Here is a 15,078-nt window from a genome sequence, read left to right as displayed (position 1 = left end):
TTTAAATTCGTTTATAAGAAAGTAAACAGTCGTTACGGGAACGTGAAGACAAACCTATATTTTTATCATTTTCCCGCTAAATCTGGTAAGGAAACTGACTTGGTACGAATGTCACGTGACGTCAGTCTTCCCTCCAAATTTAGCGGGGAAACTAAATTGGTGTATAGATCACGGGACGTCAGGTAAAGTGACATCAATTTTCCCGCTGAATTTAGCGGAGACAATGCATTGGTGTATAGGCCTCGTGACGTCAGGTCACGTGACATTTACTTTCTCCGCCAAATTTAGATAGGGAACTGAGCTGATGAAAGGGTCACGTGACGTCAATTTCTGCGCTAAATTTAGCGAGTAATCCAAGAACGGCCGGACGAACGAACGGACAAACGTTTTTGGATTGGCAGGGGCGGGGGGGGGGGGGGGTACGTTAAATAGCATTTCATGCTTTAAAATACGTAGTTACACATACAGAATTCCCCCCCCCCCCCCCCAAAAAAAAAAAAAAAAAAAAAATTACGGGGTATTTTTCGCCAATAAAATAAACTATGCATGAAGGAACGCTCATTCTCCGCGCATGTGTAGACCTGGCGGCCCGAAACAAATGCCCAAGTGTCAGAATTAACCGTTATCTTATTTAAAGGTTACAAGTCTTGTTCTGGCATTTTTAATTCGAAAACTCTGGCCGATGGACCTCTCGAATACATGGAGCTGAATGGCGCCACTTACCGCAAACTGGCGAAAACGGGCCCCATTTGTTTTATTTAAATTTTCGGAAAATCACATGTAACTGTCTATTTACTTTCCGCTTCCACATTACCTCTTACGTAAAAGTTGTGTAAGTGGACATCTTCTATTAGTTTCTCCAATTAACGTTTATTCCATTCCTTTCAATACGTTTTGATCGTGTTGTTCTCGCGTGTTTAATGAAGCCTTGCGCGGATTAACGGTTGAATTCGTTTCCTTATAGTACACCGTTTGAATACCTGGTAACTGATTTGTGTTCTTTTTTTTTTTCATCTTACCCTGTATAGCCGTGTAATTTGTTTTTGTGTGTACTAGGTTTTGTTTTTGTTTAGTTTATGTACCCCCTCCTACTTGAGTCAGGAGTCTCCAAACGTTCTGATCAGGGGGCTGGATAAAAATATGTCGAAGTCTCGAGGGCTGAGAAAAAAAGGAATTATAAACGAGAAAAAACTAAATAAATATACCTAGAATACAAAATCTTAGAGTAATTAATAAAAAAAAAAGCCTCGAAGGTGGATGAATACATATACTTCAATTAATTTAATATTAAGCTAACTGTGACATTACGCGACGCTTCTGGCCAAGAAAACTCGCCACGCATAAATCAAAGTGCACGGAAACTTTTGCACATGCGAGCATTGCGAAAGGCATGAGAATGATACAACTAATGCGGACAATATTCAATAGTTATGACAAAGGACACTAAGCATGATGTAGATGAGAACGCAAAGTAAACAGAATTGAAGCAGGGGACTAATTATGGCGATAATGATGATGCCAATGCTCAATGAATAATATGGCGAGAGGACCCACCTTACGATGCAGTTTATGTCATTCCTTCTGGTATATTCGTTTGCGCATTCGTAGCGCGTTGCGGAGCCTTTTTTTTTTTTTTTTGTGCGTAGGTAAGGCGGGGTAAAATAAGACGCGGGGTAGAATGCGACAGTTTGTGTTTATAGCCTAGACAAACAATCAGAGTAGTTTCAAACTTCATTGAGATGTGACGTGGCCTTTTCACTTCGCGTGTATAAAGAATTAGAGCTGTGGGCGAGTGGTGTTCCGGAGAAAACGAAATGCGGAGTTGTTGTTGACGAGTTTATCTCCCGCCAGAAAAAGCGCAAAATTCAGCGCGGGGTTTCGCTTCGAGACGTGCACCCCGGTTGGCACCAATTATTTTGCCAAGGTGAGCTTCAATTTTATTGGTACGCTTTCCTAGTTCCACGCGGACCAAATATGAGCGATCTGATGTTGCTTTTTTTTTTTAAAGAAATAATTATTTAGGTCACGGCATACACGTGGGGCAAAACGCGACAATCTGGCGTTCTATGACGCACATGTCAATAAAGCACGAGTTTTCTGGTTGTTCCTGCGCCGTGTTATTTTTCTCTCAGTGTTTTGAATGATGCGACTGTATAAAACAAAAAGAAAAAAAAAACAAAAAAAAAACAGGGATCCATGGCGCGAAAGTGACACGAGGAAAGCTCTAGAAAATGCCGAGCAACAGCGTCACTCGTTTCGATTGTTGCCGTACTTTTTGGCGTACCAAAAGAGGCACTTCAAATGCGTTGTAATATCCCCATGCAATTTTTGTGTTTTCTTCATATTGAAGCAAAAATAAATATTACCATTGAAATAAAAAAAAAATGTTTGTCTCATTTTGCCTTACCTTACCCTACTCCTTTTTGCGCCGGTAGCAGCGGATCTGCTGGAAGATGGCCGCGAGCCGGGCTTTATTAGAAGGACCGCGGCCAGCCGCGGGTCGGTCAGAAGACTTCCGCGGGACGGATCTGGCCCCCGCGAGCCGTGGTTTGGAGACCGCTGATCTAAATAATAAATAAATAAATAAACAACCTGTCTCTCAAAGGGAATCAGTCCCTTGCACTCATTCGACGCCCTTTTGTTGGTGTACGACGTTCCAAGACAGCTCGTGTGACCAGCTGCGAACAGGGGAGCTTTTTGGGAGCTGATTCTCGCAGAAGCCAGTTTGGTTACTACTACAGATGGACCTCAGTCAGACTTCGAAGGCCTCCAAACATCGTCTCAAATCCTGTGCCCCACACATCAGCCCCGGGAGAGATGCTTATTTACTCCAGATACGGCTGCCTGCACGGATACCCGAGCTGTAAGCCGTGGGCTATTCGCGTTCAGAAGTTCGCTAGTGGCGCTTCTGTTTTCCTCACTATTCCTCACTACAGAGCCGTTTATTGAGATAGTTTGGCCATACATTGGTTTGAATAGGCGAGCCTCTCGGAGCCAACCACAGGCCTCGAAACAGCCCCTAGCGGTGGTTGTGGGCTCTAAATATGTGACACGACTAATTTAAGTCGTTTTAGCGTCGCTCGAGTAAAAAGGTATAACTCTTGGGTGGCTGAAAACTTGGCGCATGTTAGGGTTTCGTCACGTCCATATTCAACGGTAGAATAAACGAACGTGCGGTCCAAACCAGGGCCGACTTGTTAGAAACAGCGTCTCAGCTCAGACTGGGGGAAGGGAAGCACTGACAAAGCCAGCGCACGAGCCGTGCGGGACCGTCTCAACCCGAGCCGAGCAAACCGCGTCTCCAGACGCTCGCGCGCCCCACCCATTGCCTTGTTTTAATAATAATAATAACATCTTTATTTGGCTCTGGAGAGCGGCGGCATCACGGAAAGGCAACAGCCCGTACCATGGAGGCCAGCGGTGCTTCGTCTAATGAACATAATAATGCAATGAGTATATGTAAGATGACGACGAGATGAATTGTTGCTATTGCGGAGGATGTCAGTTCGATTTGAAGATGTCCACAATTCGTTGAGGCGGGTCAGCAGCGGGCCAAGGTGATCTGCAGCCTGCCGTTCGATCGGTGCACGGTTGCAAAAAGGAGCCCCAGGAGCATGATGGCGCTGTCTCTCACTGGGGTCGAAGCATAAGGCTCCAAGGGGTAGCCCAGTCAATGCAGAAAGCTGCCGCCTCTGAGGTACTGAGACAAGGGATTAGATTGAGTCACCGCCGACGCCCGGTGGGGCATCCTCTAAACGTCGTCGTCGTCGTCGTCGTGCTGCCAGTGCTGCTGCGAGATTGAACGCTTCTATTTGACGCTTTAAATGTCGTTTCCAATATTGTGACGTCACGGTTTGCTGATTGGTCGACGCGTTGTCGCATATTTAGTTTACGCTCTAACCGCGGGGGGAATATTCGCCGCTGGCGGGGGCATTTGCTACGCCTATCGGCCAAACACTCCCACTATATGGCTCTGCCTCACTATGGGTAGTGCACGTGCTACCCGCACAATTATGTTTTGCATTTTCATCGTGAATAGAAGCTTGGAATCGCACGTGGTTGTACTAGCAGAAAAAGTTGAAGTATCCTTACTCTGGGTTGTGAACAAATTTCACCAGGCAGCGATACCCAAACGTCTCGACGCGAATACGCTTCGGAAAGCGAGCAAATCACTCGCCATACGCACGGACACTGAAAATGAAACCGTCCAGGAACCCTTTTTTGGAAAGGTCTATAGACCATTCTAATGTTTACAAACACACTACTATTAAGCCGCCCCCCCCCCCCCCCCCCCCCAGCTCCATGCTAGTTAATCGCGAGTGCTGCCTGCCAGGACATGAAAACAGTCGTGTATTAAAGAAATATTTTAAGTTGTTTGTAGTTCGGTTTTTCTAGCCTCTGGGCTCAATACAATCATTTTTTTGTTTTCTTTACGAGGGCGCGAAGAGCACTTGTGCGTTTATCGATGCGCTACTAAACGCGCCGCTTTGAGAACAGTTTCGATATGTACGAATTGGGTGCATTCAACCGTACCGTTTTACAGAGCATAAACCGCTTAAACAGATACATTCCTTAGTAAGTTTAAGACAGCCTCAAAGCGTGCCTTGTTGCGACATACGCGGTAACAAATGGCTCATTTGCGAATCTCTGAAAATTATGTATTGTCGCCTTAATTTCTCGTCAAATAACTCGTTTAGAGCTAATACCTTAGTATACAACGCTGTCAAAAGCTACTGGTACGGGCGCGTGGCTTCATCTATGGTTTCGTCTGCACGACAAAGCGTACAAGCACTCTTTATGCTCGCGCCAGCAGCTTTGACACCGTTGTGCACTAAGTAGGGAACAAAGCATAGCTGTTCCTGGCTCGCGGCGTGAGCTACGGCTATGTCTACGTCGGCGCAAATTGCTTCGCCAACCACGGCATATGCACCGGCAGGACCCGCTCCTTAACGACTTCGCCTGTCGACGTTGACTCAATTAACAACGAACTAACCGTTAGCCTCGGATCTATGGCCTCTGAACCCGCTGCACTCGAGGGCTCAACGAGTTGTCGAGACCCTTTGGGGGTCACGCGAGCGAAGTCGTCGAGAAAAGAGGCACAACAAAGCAAAAAGACTCGTCCAGTTCTCCCTGATTTCGTGCGAGGTCCGCGTCAACGAACTAGTTTGCCATTAAGGCAACGCCAGCGCCAGATGGTCGGGTTCCAATCGATAACCTTGTCTCAGGGTACCACTCTATATAGAAGCGGAAAGCAGCCTCTCGCGGAGATCTCAATTCGGAACTGCGTTGGAACCACATTGTTCGGACATGTTGCCCAGAAAGTTGGGAAAACAGAACTGTTCATCTGCGAAGCCGATGCAGTGCGGGCGTGTGGTTTCGTGGAGTTGGGAGACGCGGCGTGGTCGTTGGGTCTAGCGACAGCCTCCTGCGTTAATGAGAATTGTAAAGAATTGCCCGGAAACAAAAGGTCGTTACGGGGCTTGCTCATTACGAGATGTCGTAGTTTTTGCTTTCGACTGTTTTGCTTCGCTATTCCTTTCAAACTAACGACGTAGCGAGAGCTGCAACAGCGAGTTAAGGTTATGACATGCACGTTCGCTGCGTACGATTGTTTCCGTGAAAGATGTCTGAATTCAAAAGACCGTCAAAAGGGTTAAAAATATTAAACGTCGTGTTTTAACTTCAGAATTAAATTCAAATGCCGGCTACCCTCAGGGCTATGGAAAGAAGTGATTTGGACGGCTGGGGCTATGTATTTATAAAAGCTTCCAGCTCTTCCTGACCGATCAGCGTAAATAAGCGCAAAATTGTCGAACTTGAAAATGGTTCTAGTGTATGTGTGTCTTTGTTTGAATAGAATATTTACCAGACGTTTTATTCTCTCATCTATATATAATGTAGGCAGTGAAAAGCACGGCTGTTTTCTACAGCAAATAAGACTGGACCACACAGAGACTTGCACTTCGAAGATTACCTTGGCAGTACGGAAATGTTCGCATGTTATCAGGGCTAGCGTTCCCTCGCAACAAAGCAAGTCGTAGAGTTCACTCAGTTTGATCTCAAAGCGAATGGCATACTTAAAGAAAAAAAAAATCTCAACGACGAGCGAATATTTTTTAGCAGTATATTTTCACGGTTTATGCAATTTCTGTGCACTCTAAAAAACGCCCGTGCGTGTACTTTCCCGCACAACACTCGGAGAGCCAATCACCTCAACTTACGGAGGCAGCTCGGCAAATGACGATGCTGAAGCATCTGTTTAGACGAAAGAACGCAGACTGAGTTGTGACATTAAGCAATGCAAGCGTGACGTTTTGCATTGCTTAATGTCACAACTCAGACTGCGTTTTTTGGTCTAAAAATATCTTTCGGCATCGTCATTCGCTGAGCTGCCACCGTAAGTTGAGGTGATTGGCTCTCCGAGTGCTGTGCGGGAAAGTGGACACATGGGCTTTTTTTAGAGTGTATCTGGAGTAAGTAAGCGATTGTTTCCATTTTTAAAAATCTGTTTTCCTTTCGTTGTCCGGCATGTGCCATGCGCGTGGTTACTGGCAACTGTAAAGCCGGGGTCGCACTGCTCATATCTTATACAAAAGACTGTCTGCCAACACGAGTCACTACAATATCCGTTGTTCGAATGCCGCCAGCCAAGTTTTCTCGTTGAACTCATTGCCATGCGGCATTCGAAGCACGGATTTCGGTTTGACTCGCGTTCGAATCTCTATGCAGACTGTCTTTTGTGTGATGTGTAAGCAGTGTGACCCCGGCTTAAGAGGTCACGAACCGGTTTTAAATTTGGATCACTTTATGATTAAAGAATAAACTAAACTTTGTAAATGAAAAAAAAAAAGTTCTACAGCACTAATTTATAACATTTCCGGTCCCCGATGCATGTCATTTTTTTTTACCCATGTGATTTACCAGGAACAAATAGAGTACCTGCTTACATAGTACGGCTGAAGTATCTGCTTTAGTATTAACTCTCGATTTTGTAGCTCTGTTTCCCTAACAGATGATGAATGATTTTTAAAATCTAAAAGCTACATCGGGTAACACAGGGTCACTGAAATAAGGGAACACCGTGAATGTGGTTTATTTAGTTTACACCACAAAGCTATAAGAAAATCTGCCGCGTAGTCTTGACCGAATAAAGTAAAACAAATAAAGAGTCTTTTTTTTTTTTTTTGACGCCATTCCTTTACACATGATTCTAAAAACCGGAGAGACGATTCCCGGCGCCATAAATTGGTCAGGAATTGTATTAAACAATCGTTTTTGCTCGAAAAGTAAACCGCTCGCATAACGTGTTTGACCCCTGTAGTTGCTAGCGTGGAATCAATACCACCTACAAGACAAGGCCTGCCTATTATGTCATCGTCAGTGGATTCTACTTCGGCCAATCGAAGACGCGTGGCAGCTTTCTATTTAGCTTCGCAACAGGTAACGTGCTGCAGACTTTGAATAAATTAGCCTTCATACGGAAATGACACAAAACAAGAAAAACGAAGCATGAGAGCGCTACTGCAGTCGTGATAAACCATTCTCTAAACACGTGCCGATATCACTTCCGGTTAAGCTGACATTGGAAGCACGCGCGGTTATGGTCGTAAAACTGTTTATGAAATTGGTATGCTCCGTCGATCAGTTTCTAAATGACGGATGTAGTAAATTTATTCTAAACCCCCCCTCCCCCCCCCCCCCCCCCAAAAAAAAAAAGACACGGGGGTGACGAAATTAGTGCCTGTATTTAAGAGAGGGAGCAACTCACACCAAAGTGGGCGCTTTTTATGTATGTGTACTCGTAAATTGAATGGCGGGGTCTTTTTGCGAAAATTGGTTGCAAGTGCGCATGCGTTGCTTTCCGTGTGGCGACTATGAAAGCGGGCAGACAGGAGGCGACGCTTTCAGACGATCAATGCTTTCGTCACCTCGCAACTTGTATTGCAAACGCGACCCACGAACCACCTAACCCCGATCGAGCAGTCGGAAACACTCTGATATCTAGGCACAATACTTATGACCTGCAATAAACCGAACAGTTTTATGACTGTCTTCTTTTTTTTTTTTTTTTTAATGCAAAATAATACTTTTTTTTTATTTCTATGTTATTTCGCGGATGATGTGTGGAAGCGTTCTGTGTAGCTTCGCAACTCATAACGTTACTCACACTTCGGACAAAACAATAAGCCTTCGGTTTCAATAAAGATTAGAGCGACGCTACGGAGAATTAGCGCTCTTCAAAACTTCCTTCTAGGCACGTACCGACATCGCTTCCGTTGAAACCTGTGTTGGAAGCACGGGGTTATGGGCGGAAATCCTTCATTGCATTTGCCATGCGCCGTAAATCGGATATTTCATGACGCACGTGGATCATGTCCCCTTTTGTCGCACCCCCCCCCCTCCCCCAAATCCCCCAAAGAAACAAAAAAGAAAGAAGAGCTCATGCCTCTTCAGATGTGCCGGTCACATTTATGAATATTTATTGTTCCTAGTTTGAACATTATTTTTCTACGGGGGCACGTGGGGCACACATTGCAGGGGGGTTTAACAGTATAAAAGGCGCAATATATTGCCGTACCCATCATCTCTTCTCTTCGTCAGCAGTGATACCAACAGCTAAAAAAATGACAACTTGCTTTGCGCGCGCTTCTAAGGCAGTGCTCCTGCTGGCACTTTGTTTCATCGTGGTGTATAGTAAGTATACTCCTGTCTACCTTCTGTCAGCGCAACCAAATTCTAAACTGGCCTGCGCAGCCTCACTGTCTCAACCCACTCGCATGTCAGCTCACCAGCGACTTGTTCCGCGTGCCTTGAATTCAAAATCGTACTCGATGTTGTTCTCACGAAAGCCGGCTATTCAATAATCATAAGTATTGTATGAGTTCTCAAGAAAAGGTGCGCTTCGTGATTTCTACGAGGAACGACGTTCTTTGCAACCCCCGCCGACGTGACAATGCAGCTTTGGAAGACGCCGAAGTATTCCCGGAGCTTGTGCTTTCTTATTTGGTAAAAACTGTTCGCTGAGAAGGTGAGGGAGAGGAGGAGGCAATAGGAGACGTCAGAACGCCGAGCTCTGGTTGGAGCGATTAGTGGGTATAGGCCTAAAGCTATAGCTGCCTTTGTCTCCAGTGCTCTCGTCGAACGCGTGCGAACGCGGAACGCTGTCGTCCGACGTTTGGCTTTCGCGTTCAAACGCGTTTAACGGGTGCAGTGAAGACAAGGGCTGCTAGATTTAAGTTTTACCCACTAATCCTTCCTACCAGAGCTGGGCATTCTGACGTCCCCCATCATCTCCCCCTCTCCCTCATTTTCTTGGCGCTCCATTAAGGCACTTTAGTGTTCCAATATGGCTAAGGAGAACATCGGTGTGAGTGCAAGTTTCAAGTTCGAAATGTGAAGTTTGCCGCTTGATGTTTGACGTCCGACGTTTGAACTTCAAGTTTATGGGGATTGTAGCGGACTAAGGCCAAACCAAAGACGCATGACGACTGAAAAAAAGGGGCTTCCGATATCGAACACACGAACATAAATTTTCGTATCGCAACGATTACGCTCAATAAAAACCTCTTTTTGTTTTATTAACACGTAACGTGTTTTTATTTTATTTCAGAAGCCGAAGCATCCAGTCCTCAGCACACTTGCAGCTATCCTCGAGGTATGTATTTTGCCAGAGCTGTTATCGTTCTTACCATTCCGTTCCTACGTCACTGGTGAACTGTTCATCCACACATGAAACACGGATACACTTTGAGTGCAGGATACGTTTTTCATTCATTCGACGCAATGTAATTAAATTAAAATAAACGAAAAAAAAAATAGGGGGAAATATTTCATGTTTATTATTCCGCAAAACAAACTTTCGGAGTGCGATTACCTGTTTCTTTTTACCGTGTTTAACACAAATTAATTATAAAAACAATTACTGCGTTTTATTGCAAGTGTTCCCTCGACACTCGTGCCGATATATTTTTTTTAGCCCCAGTATCATGAAAGTTGCCAGTGTCTATGACTATCGTTTATAATGTTTGTATTTATTGTCAAGCATGGAGTCTATTGCTTTTCTGACTCATCTTTTAAATTTGACCAAATACTAATCTATCATCAGTATTCGGTGCAAGCAATACTGGTTCGTTCCTGATTTCCCTACAAGTTATGAACCTTAAAAATCCTTGTTCAAGTTATAACCCTGGCCACACTGGTGAACAGCTTCATCTCTGAACACATTATAGTCATTGCTTACCAAAAAAAAACAGTTTTTTTTTTGTAAGTAGTTTCTTTTTTATTATTGTATCGTATTTTTAATATTGTACGTGCGCGAACACCGGACCTATGATCAAGATTTTCATTAAAAGCTTTTTGGCCGGTGTCCCCGTCACAATTTTTTTTTTTTTTTGTAATAAAGTGCAAATTCAAAACTGCAAAAACTCCCCAAATGTCTTCTTTTTTCTTTTTTCAGCTTGCGCCAATCCGGGCAATCCCGACCCCAGCCATACCGTGACTTCGACAGCCCGGTACAACCCGACCACCGGGCAGTGCGAGACCATCCCTGCCGTCACCGGGCCTCACAGCTGCGACAAGTTCCCGACCCTCGCCGACTGCCAGAAGAACTGCGGAACTGTCGCGTAGCTCAACGAAGACATGCGCCCATGCTGCCGACATGAATGAGAACACGCATGGTCGACAGCGACCCCGCGCTGTGACGGTGAAAATAAAGCGGTTCTCAAAAATGGCTGCCTCTATGAAAAAAAAAATAATAATAATTCGCTTTATGCGACGATGGGTAACACGTTGCTATCGAACAAGGCACAGCACCAGCGGACTGTGACCTACCGCTTTTGTCGGTACTATACTTTGTTTGATCACGTTGCCGAGTGCAGTTGAAGGCACGAACATACACAACAACGGACACGCATACTAAAAGCGCAAGTCACTGAGCCTCCCCTGCACGTGATTGCTATAGCAATGAAAGAACCCATATAGAGACACGGCGAACTCCAGGACGTTGCGTTTTGGACGCGGTTTGATTGGTCCCACCGACTCATGACGTCGGCTGCGGCAGAACTTAAGAAAAAACACAGTACAATAGACTTTTTTTTTTTTTGTGGCAATGGCGACAAAATTCCTGAAGGGGCCCTGATAATTTTTACTTCTTTTTTCGCTCGAGCAACTTGGTGCGCCGAAGAAATACTTCACAATGGTGGAGCACAAAATCAGAATTAGTTTTCTTGTTGCTGTTTGGACTATACTGGTTATTGCAGAAATGACATTTATGAGTATCTCATCATTTCCCCCTCCATTTATTCGTAAACCCTATGACGGACAGCCTCACTTTTGAAGGAACAGGCGAGGAAAGTATTTTCACTTTTACGACAAATCACCCGCCTAATCAAGATTGAGCATTGAAAAACACGGAGGAAGAACGTGGCATTCTATTTTGTAACTTTAGCGGCGTGCGTTTAATCCATTTCTTTCCTGTTCCACGCTTTCACCGCCAGACTGCGCCAGTTCTCGTTGCACACTTGGATAGGCGGCGGGCAGGTCCCCGCTTCTCCCCTTCGCATCTTTTCTGCTAGGTGGCGTTGCCTCCTCTGAAATTACGAGTAGCTGTCATCCTGCCGAGATGACCGCAGACGGGAGAGTAGGGTCATCCAGTTCCCGGCCGCAATCTTCTTGATTACTATTTGAATATCATTACCAATTGCCGCTTTAGCAGCTATTTTATATTTGAGAACAATAAGCCCTGCCCATTAACTCTAGAACACACAGAGGCTACAAACAACAAGCGCCGTGCAAAACAAGTCGCGATGTATATTTTAATTAAGTTATCAAACTATACTACTTACGTTGATATAAAATGAAGCGTCAAAATTTTACCTACAATTAGGTGTGGAGCTCAATTTGAGCACATTGAACAGAGCAAAACACGTATTCGAAAGTTCACAGTACGGCGAGCCACGTCGACGAAACACGTCCCTCGGAGCAGGTGGGAGTTGGAGACGCGAGACAGTCAGGAATCTGCCAACGCAGGAGAGATGAGGCGTCAAAAGGTGAGAGGAAGTGATCACGCGTGAGTCCAAGCTTCGCCACACCAAACGCTAGTCTCTTTAGTGGGCAGAGTCACCGACAACCTAAGAAACGCAGGGCGCGGCAACTCCCGCGCACCATCTTATAGCTCCGCAGTCAATAACGTTGCGCCATTGGCCCGATCAGAAGGCCGAAAAACCAATCACGAAGCAGGACGCGTGAACCTTATTGGCCAGACCCTGCGTTTCTTACGCTGACAGTGACCATTGGAAGCGTGCGACCAGACGTGCGACTAAAGTCCCTGGATACGAGCTTCCTACAAGTAGCGACATTCTTTGAAGCACCGACTGCTTGATGGTGCAGATTTCAGGAAGCGAATGGCGGCGCACAGCAGAGCTTTGAATTGAATGCCGCCACTTTTTTCCAGCGGAATGTGCTTTGTCATTTGTATTGGTTGTCCTTACTTCTAAAAGAAGTATCAAGGGACTTTACGTGCGACAAGTCCGTAGCGCCACAGTGCAGGTCCTATACGAAGCATTTTGCACAGACCATCGCCGGACTGGCATAGATATCCATAGTTTTATTTGCTCACGCCACCATTGCGCTTCGGGCACCTTTATTTATTTATGGCTTCTGCGTTTTGAGACTTCGTTATGTGTGTCCCTTCCTTCTCTCCTGTCTCGATATTTTTCTTTTAATATGATAGATATTTAGTGTAGCAGACAACCTCAATTTATAATTAATGTCAGCTTACCTAAGCATAGCGCTATACGAAACGCTTAGAAACACAATCGGTGCTAATCTTTTTTTTTTATGCGAGATTTGAAACTTTAGAACACAGATCCCCTTTATCCGCTGGCGAAAAGTGCCGCACTCATCTAAATCCCAGTACTCCTAGTCTATACGGCAGCGAGCGAAGATTAATCCGATAATAGGAACGAAAAGTTCTCATCATGTAGATCCATCGATTGCTGACACTCGTTCGTGTCGTTTCGTAGTGATCTCGGAAACACCAAACGCACAAACGCCACGTAGGGGCATCTTCCAGCGCGGACAGACGAAGAACAGGGCGGTATGCTGCCACCGTGGCCACCCAGCTGCGGGCCACACGATTGAACCTGAGCTCCGAGCAATTCCTGCGGGTCGAATTACAGAAAACACATCCAGGGCAACGCTGTACGTGAGCAGCATTCGAATGTCAGGTGCCAAATTTTTTACTCTGGAGCTAGATCGAGAAACACGGCCGCGGGAAGGCGCCGAAGGGGCCAAGACCAACGTTACTAAATTACCTCAGTTTTGGAACTCCCGCGGAAGGGGGTAACCCCCCTCACTGACTTCAGTCCGCCTCCCGTCGCTTGAAGCGCCATCTAGATTGTCGCTTCATAACTGAGTATTCCACAAAGTACGATAGAACGCAACCTAGACGCTGTGTTTCGAAGCGCACGTATTCTATAGAATGCACTACAGTTCCCATTGCAGCCGTCCGGCGCGTCAAACGACGGGAGGCGGGTCGTGGTGAGTGAGGGGGGTACTGCTCGTGCAACCAGCGTCTATGAGCAGTTCTGTAACTGAGCTAATGCAATAACGTTTGCCAAGACGCTGCCGGATCATTAGACGGAGCGGGCAGCGCTTCACTATGCGGTGTAGCGGGGACGCTGTCACTGGTGGTGGTGCTGCCAACCAGCTGCCAAGGCGGAAAGGCGCGCCCCCTTTTACTTGTCACAACGTTCACGGGGATGTTATTTAAACAAAAGTTCGAAAGGATGAATCTGCTTTAACATATATGACCCCCCGAAATGTGTGGCAGACATCCTCAAAAGAGCGTCATAAACACGGTCGATGTCCCTCCCAATATCAACGTTCACGGGGGTGATATTTAAACAAAAGTTGGAAAGGATGAATCTGCTTTAACGTATGCGACTTCCGAAATGTGTTACGGACACCCTGAAAAAAGCGTCATAAACACGGTTGACATTAATATTTGTTCTACGTTACTTGGCGTTTCACTGTACGTATTCAGCGACTCCCTATGCTATCTGCACGTTCGGTACACTGAACGTCGATTGAGAAAGCACACACTAAATGAAAACCAATAAGCGACAGAAAAGAAGAAAAAACACTACCACTTTTGATTGAAGGAAACTTGTACACAACCTAGATTGAGAGAGAATAAGCATTTATTTAAAAACAGCGAGGTCAACCAGTGCATTGTGCCAGCGGGCTACGCTGTGCGAACGAAACCAACGAAAGTACGGGCGAACTCTACCGAAAGCTCGGGTCAGAAAAACGGGGCCTCGCAGAATTAGTTTCCTTTCGCACTCCATCTTCCTGAAATAAAAATAAATAAATAAAAAAGAAACGGAGAAACGAGGAAACACGTAGGCTAAAAGAAGAGCGAGTAATCAAACATTAAAAAAAATATATATAATAGAGGACAAATAGAAATAGAGCGAGACTTGATTGAAAAGGCACCGGGAACGAAAACCATAATAACAAAAAATAGAAACGTAAATGTTGAAAGACGGGAACGGGAAGAAAAAGAGTACAAAGATGTGGAGAAACAGGGGAAAGGGGGGATGCGCGCAGCGAAGCGGACAGCCGACAATGTTTTCGGTGGCGAGGAGGCAGTCCTGGGTGCTGTCCGCGTCGCTTGGGCGACGAACAAATGTCGCGTCGATAGACGTCCTCCCTCCAATGGCCTTATCGGCCGCCTTTCTCTGCTGCTCCTGCTGCTCCCGAGAACACCTCCTCCGATCCACAAATGGAACGCAGCCTCTACGCGTTCCGTCGCCACAAACGCGTTCCTCAGGTTTTCTTTTTTTTCTTTCTTCTTCTTTTTTTGCTTTTTTTTTTTGCGCACGCTCGTCTTCCATCTCCATTCTCCTCCTCTGCCTCCATTCTTTCTCTCGTCCGTCCTTCTTCTTCTTCATCCTCCCTCTCCTTATTTTTTCTCTTGTACGTCATCATTCTACTTCATCCTCCCTCTGTCCTATCCTCTTCTACATCCTCCCTCCTCTTCATCCGTTTTTTCATCCTCCATCTTCTTTTTCCTCT

The 15,078-nt window shown here is 45.6% G+C and overlaps 1 protein-coding gene across 1 annotated transcript; it reads left to right on the top strand.

Annotated features, from left to right (window-relative positions):
• The first annotated feature begins 8,624 nt into the window (after positions 1–8,624).
• LOC120849605 lies at positions 8,625–10,626 on the top strand. The gene is made up of 3 exons (XM_042292166.1): positions 8,625–8,694; positions 9,611–9,655; positions 10,457–10,626. Exons 1-3 carry the CDS (start codon positions 8,625–8,627, stop codon positions 10,624–10,626), a joined length of 285 nt encoding a protein of 94 aa, XP_042148100.1.
• Positions 10,627–15,078: the final 4,452 nt, after the last annotated feature.

This window comes from Ixodes scapularis, unplaced genomic scaffold (genome assembly GCF_016920785.2).
Source record: "Ixodes scapularis isolate PalLabHiFi unplaced genomic scaffold, ASM1692078v2 PGA_scaffold2__306_contigs__length_199485367, whole genome shotgun sequence".
In the NCBI taxonomy this organism is placed as follows: Eukaryota; Metazoa; Arthropoda; class Arachnida; order Ixodida; family Ixodidae; genus Ixodes; species Ixodes scapularis.
Note: the sequence above shows the minus strand (reverse complement) of the source record. Positions and strands in the feature narration are given on the sequence as shown.

What these genes read in the sequence shown, in the direction of transcription:
- LOC120849605 (XM_042292166.1), top strand. Translation starts at nt 8,625, where the DNA reads ATGACAACTTGCTTTGCGCGCGCTTCTAAGGCAGTGCTCCTGCTGGCA. An exon ending in TTGTTTCATCGTGGTGTATA is followed by an intron (nt 8,695 to 9,610) that starts GTAAGTATACTC and finishes ATTTTATTTCAG; the next exon opens with AAGCCGAAGCATCCAGTCCT. An exon ending in CACTTGCAGCTATCCTCGAG is followed by an intron (nt 9,656 to 10,456) that starts GTATGTATTTTG and finishes TTCTTTTTTCAG; the next exon opens with CTTGCGCCAATCCGGGCAAT.